This window comes from Canis lupus, chromosome 8 (genome assembly GCF_048164855.1).
Source record: "Canis lupus baileyi chromosome 8, mCanLup2.hap1, whole genome shotgun sequence".
Classification (NCBI taxonomy): Eukaryota; Metazoa; Chordata; class Mammalia; order Carnivora; family Canidae; genus Canis; species Canis lupus.
In genome coordinates this window covers 67708149-67727201 of record NC_132845.1, presented here as the reverse complement: position 1 = coordinate 67727201, position 19053 = coordinate 67708149, and the positions used below count along the sequence as shown (strand labels likewise).

General features: G+C 41.9%; 1 protein-coding gene across 15 annotated transcripts; it reads right to left on the bottom strand.

Annotated features, from left to right (window-relative positions):
- Positions 1-223: 223 nt before the first annotated feature.
- Positions 224-17031, bottom strand: ZNF655 (zinc finger protein 655). 15 transcript variants are annotated; one of them, XM_072837074.1, is made up of 6 exons: positions 16685-17006; positions 15345-15487; positions 14077-14162; positions 13547-13697; positions 6601-6705; positions 224-6069 (listed from the first exon to the last, which is right to left on the bottom strand). In XM_072837074.1, exons 2-6 carry the CDS (start codon positions 15478-15480, stop codon positions 4676-4678), a joined length of 1872 nt encoding a protein of 623 aa, XP_072693175.1. In that variant the 5' UTR covers positions 15481-15487; positions 16685-17006; the 3' UTR covers positions 224-4675. The 15 variants fall into 15 exon arrangements, with proteins under 15 accessions (XP_072693175.1, XP_072693179.1, XP_072693174.1 ...); XM_072837078.1 differs by having other exon boundaries at positions 13547-13673; positions 15345-15507; positions 16558-17005; XM_072837073.1 differs by having other exon boundaries at positions 15345-15510; positions 16685-17005.
- Between the last annotated feature and the right edge of the window lie 2022 nt (positions 17032-19053).

The window sequence follows — 19053 nt, the reverse complement described above, 5'->3', positions numbered from 1 at the left end:
TGGAGTAAACTGGCATTATCTCATTAATTTTCACAACGATCCCATAAAGTTTGTGCTTTTTCACAATTTTAGATGCCTTTAAAAACTGCAGACTCGGCAAGCAAGTAAAGGTGGCCTTTAGAACCCTGGCCAGTTCAAACTGCACCTTGGGAAGGAAAACATTAGACTGGTTTGAGATTTGTAATCCGAGCAAGTGTGGGAAAGAAAAAGACAGACACAGTGATTCTGCCCAAGTTGTAAATTTATAAACATGAATGGGATACAAATGTAAGAGGTTAACCATTTTCTAAAAGTGAAGGTGAATTGGATGCATCAACAGAATTAAAGATTCCAGTATTTATTTTCTCACTGACTCATACGGTGGGCTGTTTAAAATCCTTCCAGTCCTGGATGAAACACTTGTTCCTTCATGAGCCCGTATTTCGAAAGGAGTGTAAGATGTGACGCCATAGGGTACAAACGTTAGCAAGAAGAGACAGGTTTGCTGACTCCAGTAAGGAGTGCCTATGGGGAGGCAGTTCCTACCGGTCTCCATTCCTGATGACCCCTAGAGCCATATTTAAGTTCTCCAAACCCAGGGTATCCCTTCCTGGACAATGCTAGTCCTGTACTTCTAAATGCTTGCTCCTTAATTCCCTCTTTTTTTTTTTTTTTTTTTAGCTTTTATGCTAACCACATATTTTCATGGGTTTTTATATTGGTGTTTATATTCATAACTTTTTGGAATTTAATGTATGACCAGTACCTTTTACATTACCGCACTTAATTTTCATGCTATTAACCATTCTATAGACAAGGAAACCTAGAGAGGCTAAGTAAAATTTCCAAAGTCACACAGCCCATAAATAGCAAAATTCAAACACAGATATGTAAATTCCAGAGTCATTGCTAGGACTACTACCTTAATCTGTCATAGTCATCATTACCTAATAGATGGTTTGATTCGTTTACATTAACTGTGCCCATGGGGTAGCATTGAATAGCACAGTATCTGGCAACTGTACTACTGAATCAAAGACTAGATGTCACATTTTCAGATGTGAGAATCCCATTGGGCTTTGCTGTTGACACCCCAGGGGTCTCCTTTAAACTTCATTCTTAGACTTCCTCAGTTGCTCCCAAACTACTTCCTAGGGTGAGGCAATCCTCCAGAGAGCTTATTTCCTCAAAAATGCCATACTCTCACCTGAAGACCTTCTGACATGCTCTTTTGCCTGAAATACTCTTCCTGCTCCTCTTCCAGGGGTCCCCATGTCTACAGTCTACATCTACTTTTTCGTTCAAGCCAAAAACCAAGTAATCAAACTTGATTTCCCCATTACCCACATTGCTTCACTGCTACAATTTAACCAGAAGTGGTAGGAAACCTAATACATGTCCATCAATCAGCAAGTTCCAATTAGCAGAAAAAGAGAGCACATTCTAGGCATTGAGAAATGGAACTGTAAATCTGGTGACAGAAGCATAGGTAGCTTGACAGGAGGTAAGAAATTTGGGAGCTCTGACCTGTGGCAGGTCATCGTCAAAATTAATCTAAGCCGGTTTCAGGGAGGGTCTCTGACTAGCTCCCAAAAGATACTGGGATATTTTCTCCTAGTGTCCCAGACAGCTTCTGGGAACATTTAAGATCAATTGCAAACTGGTAATAGTCCATCACTGAGGATGTAAACAGAGAATGAAGAGCTATCAAAGAAAACTTCTCTGGGTTCTGGGATGTGTCTAATACCATCATGATAATGAAAAGCCTGGGAGTCAGGCCTGACTTGAGCCATTAACTTGCTGGGTGACCGTAACAGATTCTTCACTCTCTCTACAGTTCAGTTCCTCTGTAAAAGAGACCTAGTTCCCTTGAAGAGTTGTGAGGATTAAGTTTAAATATGAACATACATACATATCCATGTAGGTAGGTGGACAGAAGACAGACCACATTTGGTGTACCTCAGCTATTAGATTTCTTCTCTTCCCTCCCCAGTTTTCAGGATAAAAAGACTAGAAACACAAACTCCTGTTATATTGGACTGATTAAATATTCCAGGGTTAAAGAGACAAGTTAATTGTCCTCGAGGATTATTCTGGCTTCTCATTGTTTTAAAATGTTTTACTTATTTTTAAAAAACTCTGCCTAGTTCTACCAAAACCTCAAAATTTTTATGTGTCAACAACAGCCCAATCAAATAACCTTTAGAATCCTAAACATTCAGACTGTTCCAGAAGTCTGTAGAAAAGCAAGCTCTGTATCAGTATGAAGGATGGTGATCCACTCCACTCTTGTCATGAAGGAGGTTTCTGGGAGGAAATGTGTCGCAGCCAGGAAAGTGACTCCAAGTTTCAAAATGCTTCCGGCTGAGGCCTTTAGATATTTTTTGAAACAGATTCTGAGTATCAAACACACCTTTATTCAAGTGGAAGTACAAAAGCACATTCCTAAACCAAATGCATACATGTGATTTTTACATATTCTGCTATTTAGGGATTAATCTGCTTCATAATCACCAGAAGTGACCATTGGTCTCTGTACATAAGGGCATACACAGAAATAAAGAGAAAAAACATGCATTTTTCATTTGCTTTTACATTTAAATCAATTCATTTAGATCTCTACTTGCACCTGATAAGATCCTATGCTTGCTGATGGCTAAGAGGCAAAATACGGTGGTAGAACTATCTTAGAGCTTAGCCATAAGAGGCTTATAGAAGAAGCAATAAATTTTTATATATTTGTTGAGGATCCCTAATGAATATTATAATATCTGAACTATGAAGGCCTCACTTGCTGGAATGACAGTAGGAATTTTAAGTAACCCTTGCCTTATTCACAAAATGTTATGAAGCTTAAGATGGAAAAATACAATAAAATGCTTTGACACCTGTCTAAATAATCATGAATTCTTGACTAGGTATTGACAGTGATCCTGAAGTCTGGGCATCCTGACATGTGATCACTTTTATCAATCAAAAAACCTAAGTTCTTTTATAAGGCCTGTAGACTCATAAAATACAGAAAATGTGATGAATAAACAACTATACACAAAACCCCCACATTTCAAATATGGTCCAGGATTGATGAGGGAGAGTGGGTGGAGAGGGCAAAAATCCAAACAGATAAAGAAGCAATCATAGTGGTTAAAATTTTACCAGGAACAGACCTGCCACGTTCTTGAAATACTCTCTCTAGAGATTACAGAAGAACAGTAATTTCTTTTTTGAGAAGCTGCATTCTCTTATGAAGTTATTTTTTGTATATGTTCTTTATATTTTCCCCTATCAAAAGTAGACCCGAGCATTTTGCTGGCCTTCAACAGAAGAGTATTAAATAATTCTAAACTTGACATGCAGAACAGGCGCTGAGTGAATGTAGCTAGACCACCAGGAGTCTTGTGGCTCCCTGATGTCCTTATCATCTCTTTTAGAGGGCTGTGAATGCAGACATGGCAGCTAAGAACTTGGGTGTCGTTTGAAAATGTTTAGCCACCTGCCACAAACACAGGGGAGACAGAATCCTTCAAACTTGTGGATGTGGAAATCCAATTCTTTTTAAAGGAAGATGCTTCACTTTAGGAAAGAAGACACAAGAACACCAACATCAAGTAGGGGCAGCATACCTGCTGATGAGAAGCTTAAAACTAGAAAACCATCACTTGAAGGTGCTAAGAAGATGGAGAAATCAACAGGAATCCAAATGTTGTGGCTGGAAAGGAACAGGAAGTAGGATGCTCAGGAAACAATAGACCTAAGAGTCTGTTTTGGAGAGAACTTGGGCTGAGAACAGCGGAAAAAGCTAAATGAGCTACTTTCCAGAAGTTAATTATGTTCTTACATTGGTGTATCAACAATATTTTGGAGAAGCTGTAACAGGAACCAAATTTCAGGAAAAATAAAAACATTTATAGGCCATATTTAAAAAAATAGTTTAAATGAGTTCCATAAATAGTTTATATACCTACTTACACCACCTATTAAATAAAAGAATGCCATGAGGAAACACCATTGCATTCACCAAGTCTCCTCAGACTATCTTCTTTTGCAATGAAAAAGATCAGGGCTATATATTAACAATCTGATATAAAATTCTCTTTCCAGTATTTTGATGTTGAGTAAAGCCTGAAATGTGGAGGTACATCTTTCCATTTGTATTGTACCAGATTCTGGTTTGGTGTGGAGATTCTAACAATGAGAAAGACTTGAACTCCCATTGAAAGACTTGTCAAATTTGCTACACTTGACTGGCTTCTCCTGGGCATGGACTCTTTGTTGAATAAGGGGTGGAAGATGACTGAATCCTCCCATGCACATACACGCTTATTACATTCATAGGCTTTCCACAGAATTCTTTCCGTAGAATGAATTTGATGCTGAACAAGGTAGTATCTTTGACTGAAAGGTATTTCACATTTGTTACAGTTGTGGAATTTTATTTCAGTAAGAATTCTCCAATGGCGACTAAGATATGAAAACAGCATGAAAGATTTGCCACATACAAGGTATCCATAGGTTTTCTTATTGGTATGGGTTTGTGGAAGTTGATGAAGTTTAATGCTGACAAACTTTTCCTATAGTTATCACATTCAGAGGGTTTCTCTCTGGTGTGGATTCTCTGATGCTGATTAAAGGGTGAGCCAGGACTGAAGGCTTCACCACCTTCAGCACATATGGTATTTCTCCATGGTGTGAACTCTCAGATGTTGAATGCAGCCTGAATGTGACTAAACGTCTCCCCACGTTCAGCACATTCATAAGGTTTCTCTTTGGTATGAATTCTTTGATGTTGAACAAGCTGTGCTCTCTGACTGAGGTTCTTTTCCCACACATCACAATCAAAGGCTTTTTCTCTAGGGAGGACTTCCTGCTGAAGAACAAGGTTTGAGCTCTGACTGAAACTTTCCTCATAATCATGACACTCATAGGACTTCTCTTTCCCGTGAATTCTATGACGTGGAACAAGGCATGAAGTCTGACCAAAAGCTTCTCCACATTCACTACACTCGTGGGGTTTCTCTCCCGTGTGGATTCTCTGATGCTGAATAAGATGGGAATTCAATCTGAAGTCTTTTCCACATTCCTTACATGTATAGGGCTTTTCTCTGAGATGAATTCCTTGATGTTTAACAAAGGTCAACCCACAATCGTTGAACTCATAGGCTTTCTCTTCGCAATGGGCTTTCTGATGTTCAACAAGGTGTGAGGTATGATGGAAGTCACTGCCACAGACAGTGCACTTACAGGGCAGCTCTCTGTGAATCCTCTGATGCTGACTAAGATGCACACTGCGACTGAAAACTCTCTCACAATTACTACATTTGTAAGATTTTGCTCTAGTGTGAATCCTCTTATGTGGAATTAGGTCTGAGCTCTGACTACATGACTTATCAGATGCTTCACAGGATTTATCAGATGCTTCACATTTATAGGGTTTTTCTCTAGTGTGTATTCGCTTATGTCGACTAAGACTCGAACTCTGGCTGAAAGATTTTTCACATTCTTTACACTTGTAGGGTTTCTCTCTAGTATGAATTCTCTGATGTCTAGAAAGGGCAGAGCTCTGATGGAAGACTTTCTCACATGCATCACATTTATAGGATTTCTCCGTGGCAGGAATGCTCTCACATTTACTAAGGTGGGAGACATCCATTAAGCTTTCCTTATATTCAGTACTCTGGACATCCTGTATTAGATTTATTTGTTCTTGTTTACCAGCAGCTGAATTCTGGTTCACACCCATGTCATACTTATCACTATCATCAATATTCTGTATTCTAAGAACTCTCTGATCTGTATCAAGGCTAGAGTCCAGACTGAAGCTTTTTTCAGGTTCATTACATTCATTATTCTCACTGGTGAAAGTTTTCTTGCTGATTGTTATTTGCCTAAACTCTCTCTCCAGGAAGAGAAATTTCCTTAGGATTTCCTGAAGCCTTTCTAATCTGTCCTCAGGTTTAGACACTTCTCTAGTCCCAGGAACTTGGACAATATCCTTTTTGAGTCTTCCTACTCTCACTCTGTACGAATGTACTTCTTCCAAAATTTCCTGCTTAGGAATCAACAGCTTGTTCTCTTCTCTGGTCTCTCCATCTAATTCAATATATAAATAGAAAATGCAAATGTAATCTGTACCCTGTGCTTAGGGGAAAAAAGAAAAAAAAAAAACTCGAGAGGAGAAAACTAAATAACTTAGAATCTACTAAAATGAGAGAAGTTTATCTACTCTGAAGCACAGGCACAAAATCTCAACAGCAGATGTTAAGGGCATGAATAGGAGCAGAAAGGTAATATCCAAATGGTTCAGGGTATGGTAGAAACAGAGGACATTTTCAGTAGAGTAAGAAGATAACTAAATAAGGTGTTTCAAAGGAGCTAATAGGGAAGTAGTACAAAAGAATTACAGATAAGCAACTTGAATAAGGGACTCAGTATAACTTGTAGATGATAAGGGATAAAATAAATGCAAAGACTTCATCAGAACTGAAGGGAAAAGGAAGGAGCTCTCCATCTGGTATAGAGACGGAGCTCTTCATTCTGCTTGCTAAAGCAGCTACAACTTGGCTCAACAACTGGACTCTTACTTCCCTACTAATTCCATCTAATTGATTCTACCTTACTCACCTGAGCAGTCATCTCTTAAGACTTCTCTATTCTTAGTTTCCAGATCAAAGACCTGTAGATCTTGTTCCAGCTGGGAGATCCCATCAGGCTTGGAAAATGGAAATCCTGCTCACAGAGAAGGAAATGGGATGTGGCAATTTATCCCCAGACACTACACCAAGCCATTTTTTAACTAATGGTTAATAGATAGATAATGTAAATTCTTAGAAGACATTAGGGAAGCCCTGGAGAGTGAGAAGGGCAAAGATCCTCTACAAGGAGCTCTTATTTGTGCTCCGGAAAGAGGTGTGTTACAGGGCATTGATGACTTTGGGAGAAGTATTCATTTATACATTATTCAAACAAGGGAATTTGAGCATGGGTATGTACCTGTCTTCACAGAAGTGATCATATACACTCTTCAGCTGTTGCCTATAGATTGATTAATTTTTGTATTAGAACTGGTCTACAAGTATTAGACCTGATCAAAAGGGAAGTCATCAAAATATAACTTCACTGGACTGGAGGAAGGTGAATACTTAAGCACATGCTGTGTGGTGAGCTAAACTGGAGCAAAAGAATCAGTGAACACTGAATATATAGTCTAAGAACCAATCTCAAGAAACTTCACCAATCTCAATTCACTTCAGGGCATACGAGAAAACAAAATAGCATAACACATTCTTACCAATTAGAAGCTTACACTTTTGTTTATTCAACAAATATCTCTGGGGGGTCTCCCATATGGAAAGTATGTAAAAATAGAAAAACAACCAACTATAATCCAATACAGAGAGAAAGTGCAATAAATGTGAACTTTCAAATAAAAATGGTCTTTCTTGACTTACATAATGGACTCTTAGGATCTAATCTCCTTTAAAGCAAAAGCAAGAAGCAGTCTGATCCTGAGGGGGCAGAACTATTATAGTATCAAAAGGGCAGTTTTTATGTCTTCAGCCCAGAAATCTTCTAGTAGCACACATACAAGGACTAGCTCAAGCCTGTCAATTCCAAAAGCCTTTCTCCCCACCTACTCAATGTCTACACAATTTATTATTCGTTCCCCTAATCCTGACATGTCACTATATAATGGAGTTTATAGATTTTTATTTAATTGGTTTCAGGAATTATCCCTACTTCATTTATAAACTCTTACTAGAAAAGACCATGTATCTTATACTACTTCGGATTTATTTACTTAAGACCTACTTATTGAGCGCCAATTTTGTGTCCTAGTGTCAACATATAACAGATAACCAGTTTCTAAAAGGGTGCTGGGCCTGGAAAATATGACAAACCAACAGCTGTCCTCTTGGGATTCCATGTGAGAGACTATGAACAGACAGAGCAGAACAGATATAAGGCATTTACTGTGTTTCTGAATTCCTGCTGGGTATTAATTGTCTATTCCCTCTTTTGGATGCTTGGATGCTTATTTAGTTGAGGTCCTTTGAGTCAAATGAAAGTTTTGCAAGTTTTAAAAAAAAAGTGTGACATGAAGCAGCAAATATTCTGCTCAGAATTCTAACAGAATTTGTTACTTTTACTCAGATATTAAAGTGTTTCTAAGTATTTGATAACTGAAGCAAATTTTGGTTATTCTATATCTACACCTATATCACCTACACACAACAAAAAAGGATGGTTTCCACATGGAAAGATAGGTTTGATTTTAGACTGTGTTTAAGTTAATGCAGGGAGGAATAAGAGAAAATCCCTAGTAGGCAGTGCGAGGTAAAAGACTACAGTGTCAATGAGAGAACAGGGTTTGAAATACAAACTTAAAATCAGCTCTATCATCAGTCTAATTAAAATATTAAGTTAAGGTGCACTACACATGTAGTGGGTGCAAAGGACCACAGGACCACACCAAGAACTTTCCAGATTGTCAATAACTTAATACTCATCATAACTTTAAGAAGTAGAAACTACCATTGTACAAATAATAAAACTAAGATTGAGAGGTTAAGTAACTTGCTCAAGGTCACAGTAATTGGTGAAGCTAGGCCTCAAACCCAAACAATCTTTCGGAACCTGGCTTTTACATAGTCTACTAGTAAAAAATAATGATTGTGAATGAAATCTATCCCTTCCTCCAAAATACATACAGAAAAACAACAGAAGATCAACATACTGACGATGGAGTAAAAGGTAAAAATAATAAAAAGAACAGAGAAATGGTCACTAGATTAATACACAGAAAGCCAGGATTCAACAGATTTGGAGTCAAGGATATTCTAATTAAAAGGAAACTAAGGGGCACCTGGGTAGTTCAGTGGTTGAGTGTCTGCCTTTGGCTCAGGTTGTGATCCCAAAGCCCTAGGATTGAGTTTCCCATTAAGCTCCCCGTGAGGAGCCTACTTCTCCCTCTGCCTAGGTCTCTCGTGAATAAATAAAATCTAAAAAAATAAAATAAAGAGATGCCTGGGTGGCTCAGCAGTTAAGCATCTGACTTTGGCTCAGGGCATGATCCTGGAGTCCTGGGATCGAGTCCCACATCAGGCTTCCTGCATGGAGCCTGCTTCTCCCTCTGCCTATGTCTCTGCCTCTCTCTCTGTATCTCTCATGAATAAATAAATAAAAATCTAAATATAAAAAAAATTAAAATTTTAAAAAGGAAACAATATGACTCACTATCAAAGAAATGAAAGTCTCCTTAAAAATCCAACTCCTACACAAAAGTATGAGTAATATTCAATTTGAGGAAATTCCACTATAAAAAAATAATTTGAACACAGTCCTGAAATTTGTTTTAAAAAATCTGATCTGGGGCACCTGGGTGGCTCAGCTGGTTAAACATCTGACTCTTGATCTCAGGTCAGGCCTTGATCTCAGGGTTATGAGTTCAAGCCCCATGCTGGGCTCCATGCTGAGCATAGTGCCTACTTTAAAATTTTCTTTAAATAATTTTTAAATCTTATCTCTAGCTCTTATCACTTGAAGTCCTTTCCAAAAAATCATTTAAATAACTACCGTAAGCCAGGTACTTACACACATAATTTAATCTAATTTAATCCTTGGCACCAACCCAAGGAAGCTTTATGAAAGCTTTATGCCCTTCTTCTTGGTCCTTAAATATACAAATAAAATCCCTCCTTGGTAATACTGTTCCTGTGTAGATTTAATGGTATCCCTAGACGATTTTACTTCTTCTCGAATGCATGTTCTTTCTGCTCACAAACTGTACAACCTAATACCCAACTGTCCAATTTTTCACAGCTATGAAATTTCTAATTGTCATCAGAGTATAAAGCCATAAGAATATAAAAAAATCACATGTGGAGCCCATGAGTGGCACAGTCGGTTGAGTGTCTGACTCTTGGTTTCAGCTCAGCCCATGATCTGAGAGGGTCATGAGATCAAGCTCCACATTGAGCACTGTGCTAAAGCACAGTCAGATTGGGACTTTCTCTCCCTCTGCCCCTCCCCATTGTTCTCTCTCTTTAAATAAAAAGATAAATAGGGCAGCCCAGGTAGCTCAGCAGTTCGGCCCAGGGCATGATCCTGGCCGGAATCGAGTTCCGCATCAGGCTCCCTACATGGAGCCTGTTTCTCCCTCTGCCTCTGTCTCTGCCTCTCTCTCTCTCTGTGTCTCTCATGAATAAATAAAATCTTAAAAAAAAAAAAAAAAAAAAGAGAGAGAGAGAGAGAGAAAGCTTTAAAGCAAACAAACAGGGCAGCCCGGGTGGCTCAACGGTTTAGCGCCACCTTCAGCCCAGGGCATGATCCTGGGGCCCTAGGATTGAGTTCCACGTCGGGCTCCCTGCATGGAGCCTGCTTCTCCCTCTGCCTCTCTCTCTTTATGTGTCTCTCATGAATAAATAAATAAAATCTTTAAAAAAAGAAAAAATAAAACAAACAAACAAAAACCCCACCATATGTGGTTGGACTAATTGTCCTAAGGGGCAAAACAATGAAAAAGAGCATGAGCTTCAGATTCAGATCTGAGTCCTATGCCTAGTTCTTTTTTTTTTTTTTTTAAGATTTTATCTCTTTATTCATGAGAGACACACACAGAGAGAAAGAGAGACAGAGAGAGATACAGGCAGAGGGAGAAGCAGGTTCCCTGTGGAAAGCCCAATGCAGTACTTGATTCCAAACCCCAGGATCACAACCTGAGCCGAAGGTGAACGCTCAACCGCTGAGCCACCAAGGTGTCCCTATGCCTAGTTCTGACCCTGCACATATCAGTTAACTTTTGAGCCTCAGTCTCCTCAGGTATAAAATAGAATAACATCTGCTCACAGGGTTATGGTAAGGATTAAATAGTACCTTGTAACATATTGGCTCTCAATAAACAGTAAATAGCCATGGCAGTAAAAGACATTCTATACAAAATCATTTTTGTCCTAATGACATCAACTTCGAAAAGCAAAGGTTTATGTGCCAAACATTTCCTGATTTATCAACTTCCTTAACAGCTAGAGTTCTGATAGGCATGTTTCTGATATCATCTAATAAGGTACCAGCCACAATGACCCTGTGTGAAATGCAATCCAGACCACTTTCCTGGTCTTAACCTCCAGCACTAAGTCACAGATAAATTCCCTTTGGGTATGACCCTCAAGTCAGTAATTCATTCGCTGTCAACAGAACATGCTTCTCTTTAGATTTGGTAATGAAAAATAGGACTTTTTACTTACTTTATTCTTTTACTCAGCTGCTCATACTCTGTATGTTTACTACTAAATAGTAGAAGCACTTACCCAAACAAAAAAGTTTTGATGTCTGTGACAAATACAATTGAGCTACTACCGAGGGAAAAAGATGTGAACCTGACAGTGGGGCTGGTAAGTCAGGAACTGAATTACAATGTCCATATTTTACAACACCAAATATTAAGCTAAATAAGTGTATAAACTTACACATCAGGTGGAGTTTGCTGAGCCCACAAATATGAAAACAACTTCCTAAGGACTGTAAAAAATAATTACTAAAATGATGCTGTCTTGGTCACAAAAGTAAGGTAAACAGGACAGGAGAGTTTCTTGTATGTGTTTGTAGCCAGTCTGTGTGTGTGCATGCATGTCCTGTATATATACAGAGATGACACAGGAAATGGGATAAAGTTCAGTCTAATAGCACACTGTGCTACTAGGCTAATTAAAGTGCTAAAAAGTTTGTTTACTCCAAAAAGTAGACAGATTAACTGTTGGAAATTATGTAATTATTAGGTAAAATTAACAGTAGTTTACAATTACATCACTTTACAGTTTACAAAGTTGTTAAATATACATTCAATTTCATACCCTGAAATAAAAAAATTAAACTCTTTGCCCTCCCATTTCCCATCCATCAAGGACAGAGCTAAGGAACACTTGATTAGGAAAGGTCACTCAAATGCATCAATCTGTATAGCACCATGAAGAATAAAGGGGACAAAGTCAGGGTCTTGGAGGGGGCCATGGGGACTTAAAGGAGAAGTCTAGAGTGTTAAACATGAGGAAAGCCCAGGGGTTGCAGGAAAGTCAGACAATAGGAGGGGCAGGTCATATTCACTACAGAAAAGGGGAGGGGGTGCACAGTATATGTTCCACATTCTAAAACAACATGAAAAGGTCATAACTGAAGAACTGGAGTTGAACTCTGTGGTTTCTCAGAACACAAGTAGATGACCACCAACCGTGGCTTATGAATAAACTCAGAATTCAGGTTCAAACTGTATTTGGCTGCAACAGGGCTTCCTTGGCCCTTCAGAAATTTAACAAAGGTCATCTAAGGAGCTGCAATTTTACACAGTGGTGGCATCCTGAGAGCATCAATCAAGTATAATATCTTACAATCGTGGAAAAGGGGTTTCCGAGCGGGGACGAGCAATATCGATGGGAAGCCGATACCTGGGCCATCTCTTGGAGATTCCTGCTGAAAGAACTGCAAGTGTTTCTCCAGAGAAAGCACTTGCCTGGGTATGACTCAGGGCCGGGCAGGAATTCACACTATGAATCCGGGTGGTAGGAAGGCGGAGAAGTATGCCTACAAAGATCAAAGAGCCAGGAATGGGAAACACACTAAAAACCTTCCCAGTGGGCAGGGTGCCTCCCCACAGGTAAAAAGACTTCTTTCATCTTGAGCGTAATCAAGGAGACAAAGGAACACCCAGGATGCCACCAGCATAGGCAAAGCCAAAAAAAAAAAAAGAGAGAGAGAGTGAGAGAAAAGAAAAAGTGTGATTAAATACATACACACATTTAAAAAATTAAAAAAGCAGAAGCAAAGACAGGCAAAAAAAAAAGGAAAAGGAGAATGATCACATCAAAGGGAGCTGCCAACAGCCCCACTGATGTTGCACTAGAGCACTACTGGGTGCCTAATCACAAGAGCCTACTGTACCATCCAAATGATAAAGGAGAGACTCGGTTTAAAGCTGAAACTTCTGCTACTCGGGGTGAGGTTACTTAGGACTACCATCTGAATGATTCACTGAAATAGACTCGCAGTGAGTCAGGTCTCTAAATGAAGTCTCTCAAACTCTGCCTGCTTGGAGATGAATTTAGGGATGTTAAGAGGTAAAGGATTATTCAACAAGGATTTTAGCCTATCTTTTAAAAAAGGCACTTCTTCTTCCAAGGAAAATGTAAAACTTCCAGATACAGGGACACTGAATTACTAGGAAGGAAACTGTCTGATTGTGGACTGGGAGGCTCTAGGATCTCTCTCAAAAAAGAGGAAAAGATAGGGAAGGTGAGAACTTAGGCAAAGCACAAGCAAGTTTCTCTTTGCTTACAGGAAACAGATACCCCATGAAAACAGGAAGCATTAATTAAAGATAAGAAATAAAATGTCTCATCTTGAAACCCCCGGAGAAAACCCACTCCCAGAGGAGATGACCTTGAAGATGGAGGATTCAGAGGTTCTAAGACCTGGAATCTGAGCCACACTCCACTTTCTCAGAGACCTTGCAACCTCCTCAGAAACAAGGAAGTAAAGAAATCCTAATAGGTAAACTGAATAATAAGAAAGTCCTTACCCAGTGAGACCACGTTCCCATAATTCTCTAACATCACTTCTCTGTAGAGATCCCTCTGAACAGGGTCCAGGCATCCCCATTCCTCTCGAGTAAGGTGCACAGCCACATCCTCGAATGTCACAAACTCCTGAAATAACACAGCCTGGCTGCTCTGGGGAATGAGGCCACACAGTATCATGGCCAGAAAATGAAGAACAAAATGATGACACAGAGAGGGTTTCCAGTGTGTAGCAAAGCTAGGGAGGAGGGAAAACAGACTAGAAACTTGGGAATGAGTTCCATAATCTTTAACATCTAATGAGCACCCATCACAGCACTAGGGATAGAGAAGGAACAGTGTTTACTGGTGGTCGTGGGGAGATGGGAAGGTGATTTGTGTGAAGTCCAGGTCTCTGCAGAGGATCAATTCCCAAACTGGGGTCTGCTACTGAAAAAACTTCAAGGCAGGGTTTATGGATGGGATGAGGGAAGGGCCACACTCGATCAATAGCAACAGTCCCTGAGGAAAAGCAGAGGGTTCCTCAGCTCACCTGGTACCTGGCTGTCAGGAGCGTAGCTGCCTGGTCTCCTGGGCTTCCCTCATGGGGAAGAGCAGGCACCTGGGGAACAGGTGGAGCTGAGGGAGGAGAAAGGAGCCAAGAGTGAGAGCAACCCTTCCCCCAGGGCTCCCTGAAAGAAGAGGGAGTCAGTGGGACCCTTCTTCACATCAACATTCTAGTAAACCAATGAACATTTATCAGGTACTGAGTGTACCTACTCTGCTCCTTCTCAGCATTGGCCTACCCTCCCTACCCATGTGTAGACCAAGATACAAGACTTTCTTATGAAATCTCATATTTCACTTTATTCTCATGGCAGGACATTCCTCTAAACAGGAGGGTACCCACTATACCTGTTTTGCAGATGGGCAAAGCAAAGCATAAAGACTTGCAGTGACTTGTCCAGAGCAATGATGATTTAGTTGATTTCTGATGCTTTCCCACACACTGCTCTGTAAATTTCAGTGAGCCTTCATCGTGAATGGGCACTGTCCCTGCAACCAGTGTGAGAGGCTCCAAAGATTAGGAATGGTCATGTTTCCTCACAACCTTTTCCACACTCCCACAATGCCCCACAATACTGTGGCATTTAAGTGGTGTTGCTGACACATGTTATTTCAGGCACTGCAGTGGGCCACAAACAATCTAAGACAAGGTTCTTACAAAACAAAAAAAGTAAAGACATGTCAACCTATCTATATGATACATAAAGATGTTACTGTGGAGTCAATATGTGATATGTGTACACTATAGGAGTTGTGCTCAACCAAGGAATTAAATGGTTGCTTTTTTGGCCAAAATTAGATTAGTCACAAACATTGCGGCTACAACAGAATGGCAAGTGGCAAAGCTCACAAAGTCATCAAGGAGGAAAGAAACTAAGTGAAGGGAACAGGGGGAGAGACAAGCCCTAAATCTAAGAGGAAGTAAAAGCAAGGCAAGGATTGTGAGATGCAGCAAAAGCAGCATACCTTAGAAATTTTTCTGGATGTGAAACTGGGATAAAGTCAAGGTTTTACAAATGAAAACAAAAGCCAGAGCAGAGTGAAATGTCCACCACTCTGCCTATTTAAGAAAGAAGGGCTATCCTTAATAGAAGAGCCCAGACCAGAACTGAACTGAGTCACAACTGTCCCTCCCCTTCCAGACCTCCCCTAGGAGCCATCTTCTTATTGAAGTTCCCGGCCTCTCTCATACCAGGCCCAGGAGCCCCACTGTACTCCCCATTCTCTTGGGCTTACGTGTTCTCTCTGCCTTACCCCCGTTGAGCTCCTGTTCCATGTCGGTGTCCTGCTCGAACAGAGGCTCTGGGGACAGACCCTCAGATGGGCTCTCCAAAGACTGAAACTGGACAATTGGTGATCCTGCTGCTTCCTGGGCAGATATTTCCTCCATCCCTGTTCTGGAGGACAACGACCATCACTGCTGGGTAAAATTGCGAGAATTTATTGTACTACATTAAAGCAACCCATGGTTTTACATCCTCAGGACTTAGCAAAGTATCGCAAATCCTGTCCATACTCAATAAAAAACAATTGTTAACGACTAACCACCTAAATAAAACAGAAAGAAAAATGGAAATTCCTCAGTTTCAAATATTTAAGAACCGAATCATACGGTCCAAGTATGCAGCTTTATTTCAACTCCACTAATTCAGAATTTGTGGTATTTCATGAAAAAATAAAAATCAAGGACGTACAACTTAATAGTGTGAGAAGATTTCTGAGGAAAGTTTAAAATATCTGAGGGGTGCCTGGGTGGCTCAGTGGTTGAGCGTCTGCCTTTGGCTGAGGGCGTGATCCCGGGGTCCTTGGACAGTGTCCCGCATCTGGTTCCCCGCAGGGAGCCTGCTTCTCTCTCTGCCTGTCCCTGCCTGCCTCTGTGTCTCTCATGAATAAATAAAATTTTAAAAATCTTTAAAGTATGTGAAACGTACAAACCTCTTTCAAAGTTCAAGTTTGTACCAGAGAAATATGCTAATTATGATTTTTTTTTTTCCTGGAAGCAGGCCCCCGAGGAATTATTTGGCAAACACTCTGCCGGCCCACTTGGAATAACTAAATGGGCTTGCCTAATAACAAAATTCCACTCTGGGGGCGGGGGAAGATGTCAGACCCTCCGCCAACGCAGACGAGCTGGGCGGGCCGCTTCCCACCGCCCTGACAGGGATCCAGGGAAGGGCTGAGATTCTAACAGGTCTCGCTCGTGTCCTTCAAACCCAAGGACGCCACCGGGCTCCGGCCCGCTTCCACAACCCTCAGAAAGGGCCGCGGCGCCCAACCCTCGGAAGGCCTCGCGCGGCGCTGCCCTCCTCCCACTTCCCCGTTCGGTGAAGACGCGCCCCCAAAAGGGCGAGGCGGGCCACTGAGACCCAGCTCGCCCCCGGGGAGGGTCACCGGGCCCCGGCAGCAAGACCCTCAGTCCGCGGGGCGTCAGGGTGAACCCCGACTGAAGAGAAACAGGTCCTCGCACCTCGGCCCCGGAGCGCTCCTGGGGACGGGAACCGCCTTCGGCCGGGACCGGCCCCTCCCCCTCCTTCCTGGGAGCCTAAACTAACGGCGACGCCCACCGCGACCCCGAACGGCTGCCGGGGACTCACCCGAGTGGAGGGGCAGGCCAAGCGGCCGTCCCGGCACAGACACTCTCGCTCTAAGGGCAGCCCCAGGCTTTCCCGGGTCGCTCTAGATAGCCTGGAGCACCGCGCTTCTCAGTGGCACTTCCGGGGGAGGAGTCCGATGGCGGTGAGCGGAAGCGAGCCCCGGGTGAGGGCCCCGGATGAGGGCCCCGGATGAGGGGTAGGTACCCGGGAGTCCTGCGCGTGTGTGGCTTTTCCATGTACTTCCCTCGGTCTGAGCCACTCTCGGGGCTGACCCCGCTGGCAGCCTCTGTAGCCAGTGTACCAGTAATGAGCGCGACAGCCCCAAATTTGGGAAAGCGTCCCCGCTGGCCCTTCCCTGGCTCCAGCCAGCCCTCGAGATTGGCCGAGGATGGTGACCCGCCCACGCCGTGTGTGTCCAGGGCTGAGGAGGAGTGTTGACCTCATGGTCCGACTTCCTTAAGTCCGCGGGTGGGGAACCAGCATAGGGCTACAAAATACACTGATGATTTTTTTTAAAGATTTACTTATTTTAGGGACGCCTGGGTGGCTCAGCAACTGAGCGTCTGCCCTTGGTTCAGTGCGTGATCCCGGCATCCGAGATTGAGTCCCGCATCAGGCTCCTTGCGGGAGGCCTGCTTCTCTCTCTGCCTATGTCTCTGCCTCTCTCTGTGTCCCTCACAAGTAAATAAAATCTTTAAAAAAAAAAATTATTTAGAGAGATGGAGGGGGAGGAAGAGAGACTCTCAAACAGAGTCAGTGCTGAGTGCACAGCCTGATGCAGGACTGGATCCCAGGACCCTGAGATCGGACCTGAGGGGAAACCAAGAGTCGGTGGCTTAATGGATGGTGCCACCCAGGCGCCCCTAAATACAACTGATTAAAGTTAGAGTGGAAGGCGCTTGTGTGGTATGAGGACCACAGAAAATCATGGGATCAGAGTCTATTAATGTTTTGGAGGAAGGGACAGGGCATTGAGGAAATCCGTTTTTGAGAGAAATTGAGATTGGAAGACCACTGCATTCCTGGTGGAACGACTGGACTATACAGAAACAGATAGGTAAAGCAGGAAGTAGTAGGACAGGTAGGCTGGGTGCTAGAACAGGAACCCTGAGGACACTGTGACCTCCCAGGTCCTTAAGAGAATGTGATGTCTTGTGGTGGAACTGGGTCTCCTAGGGACTAGCAAGACTCTTAAAAGAATTTAAACGTGATTTGCAAGGGTCTTTAGATATTAGTCCTTTGTTTAAGTTTATAAATCAAATATCCTTTAGTGACATTTGACATTTCAAATTAAACATAAGAAAAGGCAAAACTGTAGCATTCTACATGCTTTTTCCAATTCCATCAGCCTCTTGGAGATTGATGTGCCTTTCCTTTTTTTTCCTTCTTGACTGTCATTGATCTAATGCAACTTAGTAGTATGACACAATCTCCAGGCTACAGTATCCAGCATAGTGGAGTCAGCATCAAAGAAGATGCACTGCTTAGTCAATTGCTTGTTGTACAGCTCATGTTAGAAACTTTTTCTTGGGATCCCTGGGTGGCGCAGCGGTTTAGCGCCTGCCTTTGGCCCAGGGCGCGATCCTGGAGACCCGGGATCGAATCCCACATCAGGCTCCCGGTGCATGGAGCCTGCTTCTCCCTCTGCCTGTGTCTCTGCCTCTCTCTCTCTCTCACTGTGTGCCTATCATAAATAAATAAAAATTTAAAAAAAATAAAAAAATAAAAAAAAAAAAAAAGAAACTTTTTCTTGTGTTGAACAAAAATATACCCCCTAGTGATGTCCGTTGTTCCTGTTAGGCTCTCTGGGAAAGCAGATGGCATATTACTTCCTCCTCTTTGTTAACAGCTCTTCTCATGTTCTAGGATCACTGTAAGTTTGGGGCTCTTTCTGAGTTGCCGTTTCCCCAAGTGGCACCTATTAAACGGCTGCATTTCTGCAGCAGAGGTGAGCAAACTATGGCAGTAGTACATTTGTGTTTTGAGTTTTAGCTGACTCAGCAAACTGCTCCAGTGAGAGGACAATAGGGGGCACTCAATTAAGAGTTGGCTTCTCAGGGTTGCTCAGTCAGTTGAGCATCCGACTCTTAATTTCAGCTCAGGTTGTGATCTCAGAGTCGTGAGATCAGACTCAGTGGGGCACGGAGTCTGCTCATCCCTCTCCCTCTGCTCCTCCCTCCATTGTCTCTCAAATAAACAAATAAAATCTTTTAAAAAAAAAAAAAAAAGAGTCCACTTCTCAGGAGGCACCAATCCCTAACAAAAAGTAGTTAGAAACATTCTTTTTTAAGCAAAATTTTCTTTCAGTGGGTCTTCAGATGACACAGGTGGCATAAAATTTGTCATTTACACTATATTGCTTTATTTTT

Coding starts and splice junctions, on each gene's coding strand:
- ZNF655 (XM_072837074.1), bottom strand. CDS start 15,480: ATGGAGGAAATATCTGCCCAGGAAGCAGCAGGATCACCAATTGTCCAG. Junction 13,698..14,076: donor TCCTGACAGCCAGGTACCAG/GTGAGCTGAGGA, acceptor CTCATTCCCCAG/AGCAGCCAGGCTGTGTTATT. Junction 6,706..13,546: donor TGGGAACGTGGTCTCACTGG/GTAAGGACTTTC, acceptor CTCTGTGAGCAG/GATTTCCATTTTCCAAGCCT.